Source organism: Onthophagus taurus, chromosome 8, assembly GCF_036711975.1.
Source record: "Onthophagus taurus isolate NC chromosome 8, IU_Otau_3.0, whole genome shotgun sequence".
In the NCBI taxonomy this organism is placed as follows: domain Eukaryota; kingdom Metazoa; phylum Arthropoda; class Insecta; order Coleoptera; family Scarabaeidae; genus Onthophagus; species Onthophagus taurus.
In genome coordinates this window covers 8233954-8245923 of record NC_091973.1, presented here as the reverse complement: position 1 = coordinate 8245923, position 11970 = coordinate 8233954, and the positions used below count along the sequence as shown (strand labels likewise).

General features: G+C 37.4%; 1 protein-coding gene across 1 annotated transcript; it reads right to left on the bottom strand.

Moving 5' to 3' along the window:
- Positions 1-355: 355 nt before the first annotated feature.
- On the bottom strand, positions 356-8638 carry LOC111421466 (uncharacterized). The gene is made up of 9 exons (XM_023054631.2): positions 8009-8638; positions 7822-7955; positions 1626-1763; positions 1420-1564; positions 1021-1370; positions 732-971; positions 623-666; positions 473-570; positions 356-421 (listed from the first exon to the last, which is right to left on the bottom strand). Exons 1-9 carry the CDS (start codon positions 8636-8638, stop codon positions 356-358), a joined length of 1845 nt encoding a protein of 614 aa, XP_022910399.2.
- Positions 8639-11970: the final 3332 nt, after the last annotated feature.

Below are 11970 nucleotides of genomic sequence, written 5' to 3'. Positions count from 1 at the left end.
TCTCTGTGTACATATGTTGCCACACTATAGGCTCTATCATAGCCATATGAGCCATATCATTTTTCCTCTTGTGCTCAGTTAAACACTCATCGTTTTCTTTTAAAAGTCTGTGCAGAATTTGACTCATTGCTCTACTTATGTCTTCTATATTCAAATGGAAATAATCAAAATGGTATACTAATTAGGATTGGGATTTAGAAAAAATAATTTTGAAATATTAATTTTACATTTATTTTAATTGAAAAAAGAATTCGGAACAAAAACATAACCAGTTATTAAGAAAATATTAACTCACAAACTATAAAACACAAAAATAAATTAAATAACTCAATAGAAATTAAGATAACTTTAAATATTAATCGAGCTCATATTCGTCAGTTTCACTTTCTTGATTCGTCCCTATTTGCATTCGCAAAGTTGCCTAAAAACAAATTTATTCATAAAAAATTAATTACATTAGAATAAATCTTACATGACTTTTCTGCAGTTTACAATATTTATTCTTCAATTCCAAGTAAATCTGACTCAGGATTTGAATTTTCTCGGTCAATGCTTCACATGATGTGCAAGCTAAAATTAATGAATTATTGAAATTGCGAGAACTTTTTAAGACAAAACTTACCAACATTGACTTTATCCTTTTCAGGAGGTTTCTTATTATCCACACTGTTTAATTAAAAATAATTTTTTTAAGTTTATTAGTAAAAATTAACAAGAATAAGTGTTTATACCTTATTTCTTCGATATTCATAATTGCAGTAGAAGCTTCTTTTTTATTACTGCTTTTACTAGTTTCAGATTTTTGACCGGTACTTAAATTTAAAGGTTGATCATCTAACTTTTCACGTTTTGCCGTTGGTTCCATTGATTGAGGTTCTTTATGTACATCGGCTGTTTGAACATCAATTGGAATATTAACTACTTCTTCAACACCATCATCGTCGGAAATACTATCATTCAAATTCATGTTGCTAAAAAAAATTATTAATTTTTTTAAACTTTAAATTTAAAACATCTTACTCAATAGACAGAATATAATCGATAGCACTAAGCGTTTCAGGTGTATGTTCGGGAAGTGAAGAAATGTATTCATTTCCAATTTCAGCGGCTAAGTTGAACAAAACCATTTCAAAGGGTAACTTTTCTTTCGCTCCAACATTTTGTTGCCTATATGTATTATTAGAGAGCACAACATTTAATGCTTTTAGTTCCAAAAATGAAAAATCGCGGGGGCTCATGCTTAATAAACGCGAAAAGCTATAATAAGGCTCATTGTCTTCAAGGAAAATGGGTTTAGTAAATAATTTCTTAAGCAATTTAATCCTATCTTTGTATAAATCAACGGCTTCACGAGCTTCTTCGAATCCAATCTACAAAATCAACAATTAAATCAAATTAAAAATAATTGAATAAACTTACGATAAGTGCACGATCAGCTTCGAGTTCTTTAAGATTCTTCTCCAATGTTTGGAGTTGCGCTAAAACTTGACTCAAAAGGGTTGGGGTACTCTCTAAGTTATTAATTACAGGAGTATTATTGATATTCTTAGCTTTCTGAGCAAACCTATCAGTACAAATAAAAAATGTTTAACTTAATTTATCTTAAACAGTCTTGTGGTAATTACCTTAAAGTGTAATCAGTGGCTCCTACAGAACTCTTCACGAAATTAAGGATAAATACTGCTTTTGCATTACCACCAATTGAATTACTAAGAAGCATTGTTAATGTTTTCCCAAATAGTGTTGCAAATATCGGTTCATATCTTGCAAAAGAAAATAAAATTAATTCATGATCAATCTGTTGCATGACTAAATAGTCTTTGTTAATAAGTATTTGGTCTTTATTGAGCAAGGTTTGAGGAATAGCATTTATAACTACACAAATAGCTAATGTATACCGAAGTAACGAACTTTATATCTCAGTTGAGTCAAAAAATTACTATTTGACACTATTTATACTCTCAGAAATAGCTATTGTATACTGAGGCAATGAACCATATCATAGTTGAGCTAAAAAGTTAGTTGGCGAGTTGGTTTGCTGCCGAGACATAACGATTAAAACATAAATAGATAAGTAGATATTGTATACCTAGGCAACGAATCATAGTTGAGTCAAAAAATAAGTTGAAGAGGTTGCTTGCGGCTGAGGCATAATGATTAAGATCGCGACTTGCGACAATCCTTTGCAAGCTCTTAGATCCATTATAAATGATCTAGTAGCTAAGATGAAAACCTTATCTGACACCGTATCTGAATTGCGTGACAAGCAAAGTGTAAGGGCAATACCTCAGGAAAATACGATTGATGAGGTGATTGATGAATATAATTGTTTCAAATGTAGTGGAGACTGATGACAGTATTCTAAAAGCTATATTCAAAGATGTTCTTCGCGACCCCCCTCGTATTGAAAAAGTTTTTAGATTGGGAAAACCTTCAACCGAAGGAACAAATACTCGTTCAAGGCTTGTTAAAGTTATCTTTAAGAACAAATCTGACGCAAAACTAATTTTAAGCTGTTTCCACTTGTGAGAAATGGTCTCGAGAGAAGCTATCGGGAGTATATTTCTGGTGGACACGCATCTGAGAGTAACTATTACAGAGTCCCCACAAACTTTCGAAGAGTAAACACGTTGAGATTTGTACTCAATCTCATCTATCGTGAGAGTAACTGTCAAAAAACGAATGCGGTTCGAATTTTGCTGCGAGTTTTCTCAATATAACACGTTTAAAGATAACACCTAAAAGAAAATGGTCCCAAGAAGAAATATTTGAATTAATTGAAGTGTATGAAGAAAATTCAATTCTTTGGAATATCAAATCTAATGAACATAGGAAAGGGGGTTACGGGCAACGAGGGAGGGAGGAATATTTCAGAAGGGTGAGGTACTCAGTGAAAGCGGTAGATGATAGAAGGAGGGAAGGGATTGAGATGTGGAAAGAGCTGGAGAGCAGGGACAGAGATGTACAGAGGCAAGAAAGAAGGGGGCAGATAAGGGAGAGCAGGTACAACCCTAAGTACGAGGAAATAATAACGGAGGGATTGCCGAAGTACCTGTCGGTGGAGGGGGATGAGGAGGGGAAGAGGATGGTGGCAAGATTCAGATGCGGCAATGAGGAGAGAGCGAATAGGTATTGGATGAGAGATGATGAGAGGGGTTGTAGGCTATGTGGGGGGGAGTGGGAGTCGTTGGAGCACCTACTGAGGGAGTGTGACGAGCTAAGAGAGGAGGTGATCGGCTGGAAGCAGGTGCTGGGGGAGGGGGCAGGTGCTGGGGGAGGGGGCAGAGGGAAGAGAATGGATGAGGGAGGTGGTGGCGACTAGGCAGCGTAGGGAGATGCGGGGAGGAGATGGGGAGGGGTAGGATAGGAAATAAAATGTATTGTATTGTAATGTGATATATGTAATTGTAGTATGGTTAAAATTTAATTGTTTATGGAATGTATTGCTGATTTGGTAGCAATAAACTTAAATCTAATGAACATAGAAATCGGCAAGCGAAGGATGCAATTTTAACAAGTATTGGACAGAAGAGTAACTCCTGACAACATAATTTGGTGTTCTGACAGTAAAATTAAGTCTTCTGCTAAAAGTATTTGATTTTTAGTAGTAGTGTGTAGTCTTCTGTAAGAAGGATGTGCTTCATTTGCAATATCTAGTTTTTCACTAGCAATACTTAGTCTTCTGCCAGCAATATCTAGTCTTCTACCAACAATTTCGTCTTCTGGTAGTAGTGTGCAGTCTTCTGTAAGAAGAATCTGCTTCATTTGCAACATCTAGTCTTTCATTAGTAGTACTTAGTCTTCTGCCAGCAATATCTAGTCTCTTTCAGCAATTGAGGAGTTTAAGTTTATATTTTCTAATAATTTTCCAAAATACTGCCAAGCCACTATTAAGCTATCACGTGTACGACAATAAACTTATAAAAAATAAAAACCATGTAAAAACTTCTAACTTGCATTTATTTATAAAAATTGCATTTATTTATTAAAATCGTTCTAGTTTCGGGTTACCCCATCATCAGCGACAAAGTCAATGAAGCTATAATAGGTGTAGACTGGAAATCGGATAAGAATAAAGTATTTTGCTATCTGATGGATACACAAAATGAAGATAAAAAATGAAAAATGGCGACGTTAAAAAGTGTGGAATGTTAAAAATTAGAAAACTTTAAGAGGATGCGTTGGTGGGATGAGATGAGGCGAGACTGCATGTCTCCAATATGCCAAATAACTAACAATTTGACAACAAATGTTGATATTTGTTGACACCCAGCTCTAATCTACGCCAAATCCATGATTTCACCCAACAGCTTCTTTTTATTTTTTCAGTTTGTTTTTTTTTTAAATTTTGTACAACACTATTGCACTTGCAATTTTGTTTACATCCATGTTTATAAACACCAAGCACTGAAAGAAAATAAATTTTACTTTCCATAGCACGGACACATTTCACTAGTGGACACGGTCCTGAGAGAACTGTCTGAGAGAAAGCTCTCGGAAGTTTTATAGAAGCTCTCGAAGAGCTAAAACAGTCTCAAGTGCACACAGAGTTGAGAGTAGATATCGAGAGTTACTCTCAGAAGTTTAATATACTCCTTGAATTAAAACGTCGACTTGATAATAGCGAAAAAGATCTAAAAATACAATACACCAACGGATGTCCTCGTATAGTGTATAGTATCCCTCTGGAATGGTCTCCCCATGGATATTAGAAACGCTCCAACCCTGTCATCTTTCAAGACTTGTCTTACACATTTCTTCTTCTCCCGTCAAATTGCGATCTTATAATAATTTACTTCCTTTTCTACTTTCTTTCCTATGTTCCTTATTCACCTTCTTTCTTTTCTGCTTTGTTACTCTGTGCATTTCTTACACTTTTCTTCCCTCCTTTTTCTTGTTTGTTTTTTTTTTCTTTTTCGCTTTTGGTTTAAATTATGCGTGATGATGATTATGTATTTACAAGGCCGCGTTAATTACTTACTATTCTGTATATCTGGTGGTATCATTATAATATAGTTTAGACTGGGTCGATTGGAAGATATCGTCTTTGGCGATAAATCGTTCCGTTTGTCAGAATTGAATTTATGATTTGTTTTCCACTGTCACTGTCATTGTTATAATCATCTTTGCTTTTTTTTTCTTTTATTACACTACCGCTAATATAGGATAATTATAATAATGTACAATTTTCCTTTGTTCTTTTATGGCAATAAAATTTGTTTATTATTACTATTATTATTATAGTGAAGAAAAACTAGGTACCTCCCAACGGAAAGAGTATAGTATATATTATCAGAACACTCGTTGCTGCCTCGGATTTCGATATCGTAACACTTAGTGAAACCTGGATCAAGGAGACGGTTCTTGATCGTGGGATTTTTTCAAATAAGTACGACATTTGTTCTGCAAATTGGTGTTTGTTACACTCTGAGGAGAAAGAAGACGGCATGCTCATGATCTCCGCTGCTTTGGAAAAAGTGGCTGAATGGCTTGCTACGCACGAAGGCAGAATGAATTTTCTGCTTAGTACCATATTCACTTTCACACATATTCATCAATGAGGAAGATGAACCGAACAAGACCGAGATGATCGGGGCTGAGCAGTCCAGCTCAGTTTCTCCCTTGGTTAGATTGGAGGCAGTTTCTGCGTCCATGACCATTGAGCGGGTTGGTGAAACCACCGGCTCAGAAAGGGCGAAACCTGGCACAGGTCATCTTTGGATCTGTCCGACTCAATGTTGATGACTCCCACCTGCTCCCCAAATCCAGATGTCTAGAGAGAAGTTTGGAGAGGACCCTGCGACATTAAAGGTAATACAATGCAACTTGCACCGTGGCAGGGCTGCAACTGCAGTATTATGACATGATGCAAAACACCATTGCTGTGATTCAAGAACCATGGACTATCAACTCGAATGATTCTGGTTTCCGAGAGCTACAATCTACGTTCCTAAACATATCTCCGCGTATCTCCTGCCGAAAGAATCAAATCGGGACTAGTCAAATCGTTGTAGTCAGGATTCAATGCTTCCTAGCGAAGAAGAAAACGACGCTGACTCTAGCATCTATCTACCTGCCTATAGAAGAGATGGCTCCTACTGCGGCCTTGACAACATTAGTCAACGCCAGTAAGGTAAATAAATGGCTACTCATTGTAGGATACGACTCCAACGCTCATTCTGTTGCCTGGGGATGTGACGAAGGAATCTTTAGAGGTAAGACCTTGAATTTATTACGAGTAATGACTTGGAAATAATCAACCGAGGTTGTGAACCCACGTTCGTCAATTCTAGGTGTCAGACGATTATTGATTTGACCTTGGCATCGGCGAACGTATCTTAAAAGATGTCTGACTATAGATGGATCACTTTTGATTTAGGACCAATTATGCTCTCGAAAAAGAGGGCCCGGGATCCAAAGCGGACTGACTTGAGCATTTTTGCAAGCTGTCTAAATGAGCAATTGCAAGAATTACTCAAACCTCGTGGGTGACACACTAACTCAGGCCTTCTACAGTGTATGTCCTGAGAAAATTGTGGAGGAGAGAGGAAGGGCCACAGCTTGGTGGACTCCTGATCTACATTCACTGAGGGTCACTTGCAGAAAAGCTTTTAATAAAGCAAAACAAACTAGACTGAATCTGACTGGACCTTGTTCAAAACACACCAGTCAGAATTCAAACGTTTAGTACGACAAAAGAAACGACAAGCCTGGAGAGGTTTTTGTGAAGAGGTGGAGAGCGTTGCTGAGGGCTCACGCCTAAACAAAATACTATCTCGCGGCCAAAAACACAGTTATGACATTCTAAAAAACTCCGATATCAGTTTTGCCAAGGATCCAGAAGAATCGTTGTATTTACTAATGGATGTTCATTTTCCAGGTTCTTTGCAAGATTTTTCAATGCTTCCTACATGAAGTGGAATTTAATAACTCTCCTAGCAGCCAGGACTGGCAGATAGCTAACCAGGTTGTATGGAATGAGTTGGTAGAGTTGGTCGTCGGCAGTTTTGAGCCCTTCAAAACACCAGGACCCGACGGTATATTTCCTGCTCTTCTTCAATGGAGTCTTAGAGGATATGAAAATACACTTGATGAGAGTTTTTAAAGCTGGAGGAAGGTTACAGTAACCTTTATACCAAAGAATGGAAAAAAGGTCCCAACGGATCCTAAAGCCTTTCGATCAATTAGTCTCCCATCATTTCTTTTAAAGACGCTTGAAAGACTATGTGAACATTACATGAGAGAGCGTTTCCTTTGCATTTGCACCAACATGCTTGTATCAAAGGTAAATCAATTTTGCGATTTTCACACATAACTGTATTCACAATGTCCACAACACGCATTATTGGCCGTACAGAATCCTCATATTACTCACCAAACACATTTTCAACAAAGATTTTCTGTGAATGTATGGGCTGGAATTGTGAATGGGTTACTTATTGGCCCTTTCATTCTGGATAATTGATTAACTGGTGACTATGGATAGGTCGAGGTGATTGAATCGCCTGCCCACCCCGATCGCCCGACCTCAATCATGTACACCACCGAAATGTATAATGAGCAAGAATTGCGAAATCGGTACATGCTATTGCCGAGACAATCTGCCAACACCATGATTAAGGCCACGCTTGTATGTTTAGCCCAATTGTATGTACAAAATGTGGGAAATAACTTCGAACACTTGTTATGATGTTATTTTAACATGTTCTGAAGTTTGGTTTTCGTACAACTTGCTTTGGTGAGCTCACACAAGTAATTATCAACATATATGTAACAACAATAAATTGTTTTGCTAAATTTTAACAAATTGAAAAGACTTACTGTGCGTCAGAATTAGATGTAGAAGTACCTGGTTGATTAGGTCCAGCATCAGATCCTCCTAAAGTAACCATATTCAAGCAACCTGAATGCACGATGAGTTTGTTATCTTTGCCTTTTTCTGTGTGTTCAACTATCTAATAAAAAAAAACAATAATAACAAATTATTATAAAATTTTTTAAACGTTACAATTCGAAATATCATATCACAATCGGTGGCATCCATTGTTCCATTTTCTTGGTATAAATCTCTATTCACCAAACCAAGTTGAAACACAGTCATAGCTTGATTTTTGGTTGAAACGACAGCTTCTTTGGCCCCAATTGTAACTTTTCCATGCTCAATGGTGACGATGTTGGCCTCCTTTGCAGAAAATCTCAACAAATCGTAAACTTTATCTTTATAAAGCATGATGTTTGAGCATCGAATTATGAAGTTTCCTCGTTTTTTTTCTTTGCTGGCTATTTTGAAGATTTGCTCGATCGCTCTAGGGATCAGTCCGGCGTCCGTAAACATGTCCTCCATGGTGAATTGTTTGCTAATAAACGAAGGCCCACAGACCATAAGAGAGCCATTATAACCTCTTGTGACGTCAGAAATAAGCGGTGCAACGATATCGTTGTAAACTACTTCATTTGAAACATTCCGATCGAAAACGCGATCAAAGTGCATGGGGTAATCATTGTTCGGAATTGCGTTATTATCTATGAGATGAATTGCGTTATCTTGTACCAACCAAGCACTTTCAGGTTCATTGTCATCGGGATCCGTATCAGGATCCACTGCTCTTACAGCAATGGAAATATGTACACTTGACATGATTCTAAAGAAAACCCGTTTATCAAGCGTTTAAAGCAATAAGAATAAATTTATTACCTATTAAGATGTCGAAAATAACCAACGAAGACAACACCACAATTGGTAGTTAACGGCTTCTTCACCAAGATGGCGTCTTGTTACGGCGCTCTTTCTGATTGGCTCGTTTAAAAATTAACTTAACAGTCAAATATTTATTTTTTATTCAAGCAATGTTTATAATAAATTTTGGGATAAATGTTGAAATAATTAATCAAAATGGGCATATTTAATAAAAAATTAAAAAAAGGAAAGTGTTAAATTTAATTGACATAATTCCGGTCGGTAATGCAGGTTGCGTTAGAAATGAAATGACGTTTTAACATAAGTATAACCTAAAAACATCCAATACCCTACCGGAGGAACAACCAACTAACGATAAGCTAAAACTGCACCAATCGGTTTTATTTGTCTCCCTTATGTTTCAGATGTAACGGAGAGGATTGCAAGGCGTCTGAAGAAAAACACAACAAAATGAATAGCCAAATTAAAGGCTACATTTAGGAATTATTGCTTTATTGCCCACCCTTTCCTTCTCTCCCTTTTCCTCCTTACCTACTTGGAAGAGAATATACTGTTTTCGCCTACTCCATACACACACACTTCATTCGAACTTGTTAACATCAACCTCATAAGATAACACACTAACAGGATCATGCCCTGACATTAACTGAATACCCTTGCTGGACATGGCCACTTCACTCATCCATCCCTCACACCTCTTACAACCTCCTTCATATACATAACTTGCTTGTTATTGTAGACATACACTTCTTACCTCCCCTTCCAAGACATCTGACTTAGCCACCTTATCCACTCTCTTAATCCCTTCATCCTCCCTATTCTTTCAAACGAATTCCAGTATCCTGCCAATCTTCCTCACAGTTTCAAACAACATATCTAACTCATTCAAATACATGTTCCTGCTTCTACTCTAGTTTACTTTGAGTCACTTCCTATGTAATCACACAGAAATCAGTTTATAACCAGTCATTAGTCGACTCGCATGTGGGTTCGTCTAGTTGTTTTCAGTTCCAACTGATCCAGCAGGATGAATGACCAACAACTCAACCTTTTGTTCGAGGCGGAAAAGGAAAAAGCTTCCTGGGTACTCAAAAAAACGTGAAACAGAGACTGCGTGGGTAAAATTGACAGATACGTTCTTTATTTTAATTTTAATTGTGTCTACTCCTTTCAGACGTACTGCAATTTGCAGATCCTTACATCAAGATACTGGAGAAGCCTTCAGAAATCTGCATTAAGTGCAGGAAAAAGAAGAAGCTCCTTCACCTTCCCCCCCTAATAGCACAGCCATCGTCATCAGCCAACTCAACTTCATCAATGCATAGGGGACAACAGTCCGAGGTAATTGCACCTCGTATAACAAAGAAGAACAACGATGCTGTGGGCATTTCTACTATATTTGAAAAGAAAAAGGCCACAACGTCGACCAAGGAGCAGAACATTGCTAAAGATCCGAAAGCAGAAGCGTTGAAAATGTTCCTTCTAAGTATGCTGCCAGATCTTCCACCCTCCTTATTCCCATCAATGACGCATTCTTCATGTTCAAGATTACTACAAAGGCCTGAAGAGATTCCTCCACCCACCGTTGATGGATATAGGAACTATACCTCGCAAGAGATTGCTGATGTCAATTTTTCACCAGCCGCACAGTACTACTCAACAACTTTGCAACTAACGTCAAAGCTAATGATTTGTTTCTGTCAGATTATGTTACATTTATGAATTTTTGAATAAATACTACTATAAAGTTTCTTTTCTTACGTGAGTGTGATTAATAGCCCTTTCGCAACTTCCACAGACTCCCTCATATTAGCATTCTGTTTCTGAGACTAATCTCACCAGTTCCAAATAACTTTCTTTGCAGCAACAAAGAAACGGTGGTGAAAATTCCTCTTAAGGTATTGGAGGATCCAGAAAATTCTTCAGTTGATTCTTCTCCTTCTAATATAATATGTCATGATGCTTTTATCATTGATGGAACTGTCTTCTGAAGTTGATAAAACGACACTTGTTGAGTCAGTAACTGGTTAGTGACCGAAGTTGCCAATCAGTTTAATTCCTTTTCAATAGCTCCGTGTACAGACTGCCTATTCTACGTTCACATAACACATTTTCACACGATCTGTAATCCTTTCACAATTCTGTTATCTCTTGATCTCTCACCTCAGACTTTGGCTCCATATAATGGTGTAGGCAACGGTAACGTTTTCTACAATTATTCTTTTCATTCCACTCGCCCCTCAATCCCTGCCTGCGATCACTGCAATTCTTCTCATCATCCCGGATATCTTACCTCTCACAAATCTCACATGCCCTCCTGCTTCCAACCAAATAAAAACCCTTCATATTCCTATCCCTCAAAAAATCGTCCACACACAGGTCAAGTAGCCGGAGCAACTAATTCTCTCCAAAGCCTTCATCACACCAGCACTTCATATCCAATACCATCATGCGTAATGCCATCCTTCCTCAAGGTAAAGCACCATATCGACTCTGCTGCGGCCCATAGAATTTTGATTAGGACAGATACGGGAAAGAATTCACAAAACCATCGACGATCTGCAGCAAATAAGTGTGAGGTTACTACGACTCCACCTCGCACTTTACAATGCTGTAACTAGAGAGGACTGGGACAAAAATGAAGTGAATCTAATGTAGCCGGGACAAACAAATTAAGAAGTTCAAGTCGTTGGATTTACCAATTAAAACAGTCATCATCCGATCAAACGCCTCATACCGGATGTCATGCTACATGTCAATGCCATAAATTCTCCAACGTTATTTATTTAGCGTATGCCATCAAGACACATCGAAAATGGAAATCACAATCAGAATATAAAATATAAGACAAAATAGAATAACAATAAAATAAAAGAATAGGCTATTATACCATTACAATTACAATTACAATAACAGTCACGGTTCTGGAATCGCCAACAGGAAATCTTCAGGTCCATCATAGGCTGCCCCTGGGCTATAATATGTTTCACGGTTTGATTTTCCGGGTTTTTGTCATGGGTTTATCATGGAAAGTAGACGCATCTACTATGCTAGGTCCGTATTCTGCTTTGCAGGAAAACTAGGAGGGTAATTTTGGGTAATACATGGGATCTGATTGTTGTTGTGACTGAATGTAGCAGAAGTTTTGAGCTTTCTTCTCCAACGTATCAGCTGGTGAAACACCTTGCAAAGATTCTGTCTTCTTTTACAGAAAAAGCAAGTGTTAGAGATTATACGCATTTTGTGGAATCAATCAAAAGTAAGAAGTTAGA